Genomic DNA, 1,687 nt, shown 5'->3' on the forward strand with positions numbered 1-1,687 from the left:
AACGTCCCCGGGACGCCGGCTCGGCCAGAGGTGGGGCGGGCCTCTAGACAGCGGAACTGACCATGTTCGTGACGTCACTAAGTTAAACGGGCTGGCTTGCACTATCCGAATTTATTTTTTAAAGTCTTCATACGTAAAAGATACCATACTTTGAGGTTTCTTAAGCCCTCCACGATATAATTTATATTTGTCACTTTTTAAAAGATCACACTTTCTTTCAGAGAAAATTAAGGCGATGGATATTCATCAGTTAAGATGGTAATGTCATTGCTATTTTTTTAACATCCTCTTTAGAGGCAATTCTTGTTAATATAACCAAATTAAATTGAAATCTAATGTCCCTACTAAGGAAATATAGAGAGCATTTTATTTTGGTTTTTAGTGTTGTAAAATATTAACCTCTCTAAGGACCTTTCTATCAGTGTGTTTACACGTTTATTCTTTTTTTCTCTTCCTTCAAAGTTTACATTTTTGTATCTCATTTACTCTCAGATAACTTGGGAAATAGAGTAGAAAAGAGTAGAGTCCTGATGCCTCAGTTCTTTGAACCATCAGCTGAAGCACCGTGTAAATATGGATGCCTGAAAAGTTAACGACGTATTTTATTTTCAGGATTCTGATAAGCATTGGAAAGAAATTGTCTTGAATAATGAAGATTTCCTTTTTCCTTGCCTATTTTTTCATTGTAAATATTTATATACTGCTGCCCAGATGTTGGGGGGACATTTTTTGTAAAAATGTCATATCAAGTCACATAAATCCACCTTTATTATGTTGCGTAAGTGAAAACTTAGACAATTAAAAGCAATTATCTTTCAGATGTGTTGGTTCTTTCTCGACTCGTCTATGAGGACAGTTCACCCCCAGGCTCCAGGGCCAGGTGTCAGCAGGGTTTGTGCTTCAGCACGTGAATCACCGTCTGTGAAGCCAGGAAACTAACCATGTGCGCCCCTCGGGCTCGGGTGAGCGAGGGCCCCCGCACTGGGGGGTGGGGAGATCAGTCCCAACACCCACACTGGCTCCTCTGGGCGCAGGGTCTTGCAGGACAGAGGGGCACCAGGGGCCCCGGCTGGCCAGCAGCGGACCCAGGGTGAGGTTCCGAGCTCCCTAGGATACACGTTTACTTTCGGTTTAGAAATTCGCGTGGCAGAGCTGGGAAGCAGGTTCCCCAGCGCACAGCTTCCCGGAGGGGCTGCCGTGCGCTGCTAGACGGACTGCCCAGAGTCTGTGGGGCTCGGAGCCTGCCTCTGCTCTGTCTCGAGCGTCTCCCAGAGATGAGTCCTTGGCGGAAAGCACGCTCGCACGCCGCTCTGCATCTAGAGAGCTGTCAAGCAGTCAAGCCGGCCTGTGGGCTGAGGAGGAGCTTCCTGGGGCCAGGGCTGCGGGCCGGGGCCAGTGGAGGCTCTCAAACCTCAGGATGGGTTGTGGGTCTGGTCCCCAAGGGTCAAGCAGCCTGTCACCCAGCAGGGTCTTGCCCAGAAGAGTTGGCATTGAGTGGGAGCTCCACCTGGGGTGGGGGAGGGGAGAGCCCACTGTGAGTGAGCTGTCTGGAGGCAGGAGCCCTCACAGCCCCAGGAGGTCACTGCTTCCACCAGAAAATGATCACTGCTCTCAGCTTCCAGGTTGTCACGGGGGAGAGCCTGCGTGGGGCCAGCACACGGTCCTTGGTCAGGGGGCCTGTGCTCAG

The 1,687-nt window shown here is 49.7% G+C and overlaps 1 protein-coding gene across 1 annotated transcript in view; it reads left to right on the top strand.

Moving 5' to 3' along the window:
• TUBGCP3 (tubulin, gamma complex associated protein 3) overlaps positions 1-1,687 on the top strand; it is a 38,408-nt gene that overhangs the window by 35,150 nt on the left and 1,571 nt on the right. Inside the window, exon 26 of the mRNA XM_010831542.1 lies at positions 1,035-1,090. Coding sequence (XP_010829844.1) covers positions 1,035-1,090 — 56 coding nt within the window. The remainder of the gene's footprint in view (positions 1-1,034; positions 1,091-1,687) is intronic.

Source organism: Bison bison, unplaced genomic scaffold (genome assembly GCF_000754665.1).
Source record: "Bison bison bison isolate TAMUID 2011002044 unplaced genomic scaffold, Bison_UMD1.0 scf7180017864527, whole genome shotgun sequence".
NCBI classification, from domain to species: Eukaryota; Metazoa; Chordata; class Mammalia; order Artiodactyla; family Bovidae; genus Bison; species Bison bison.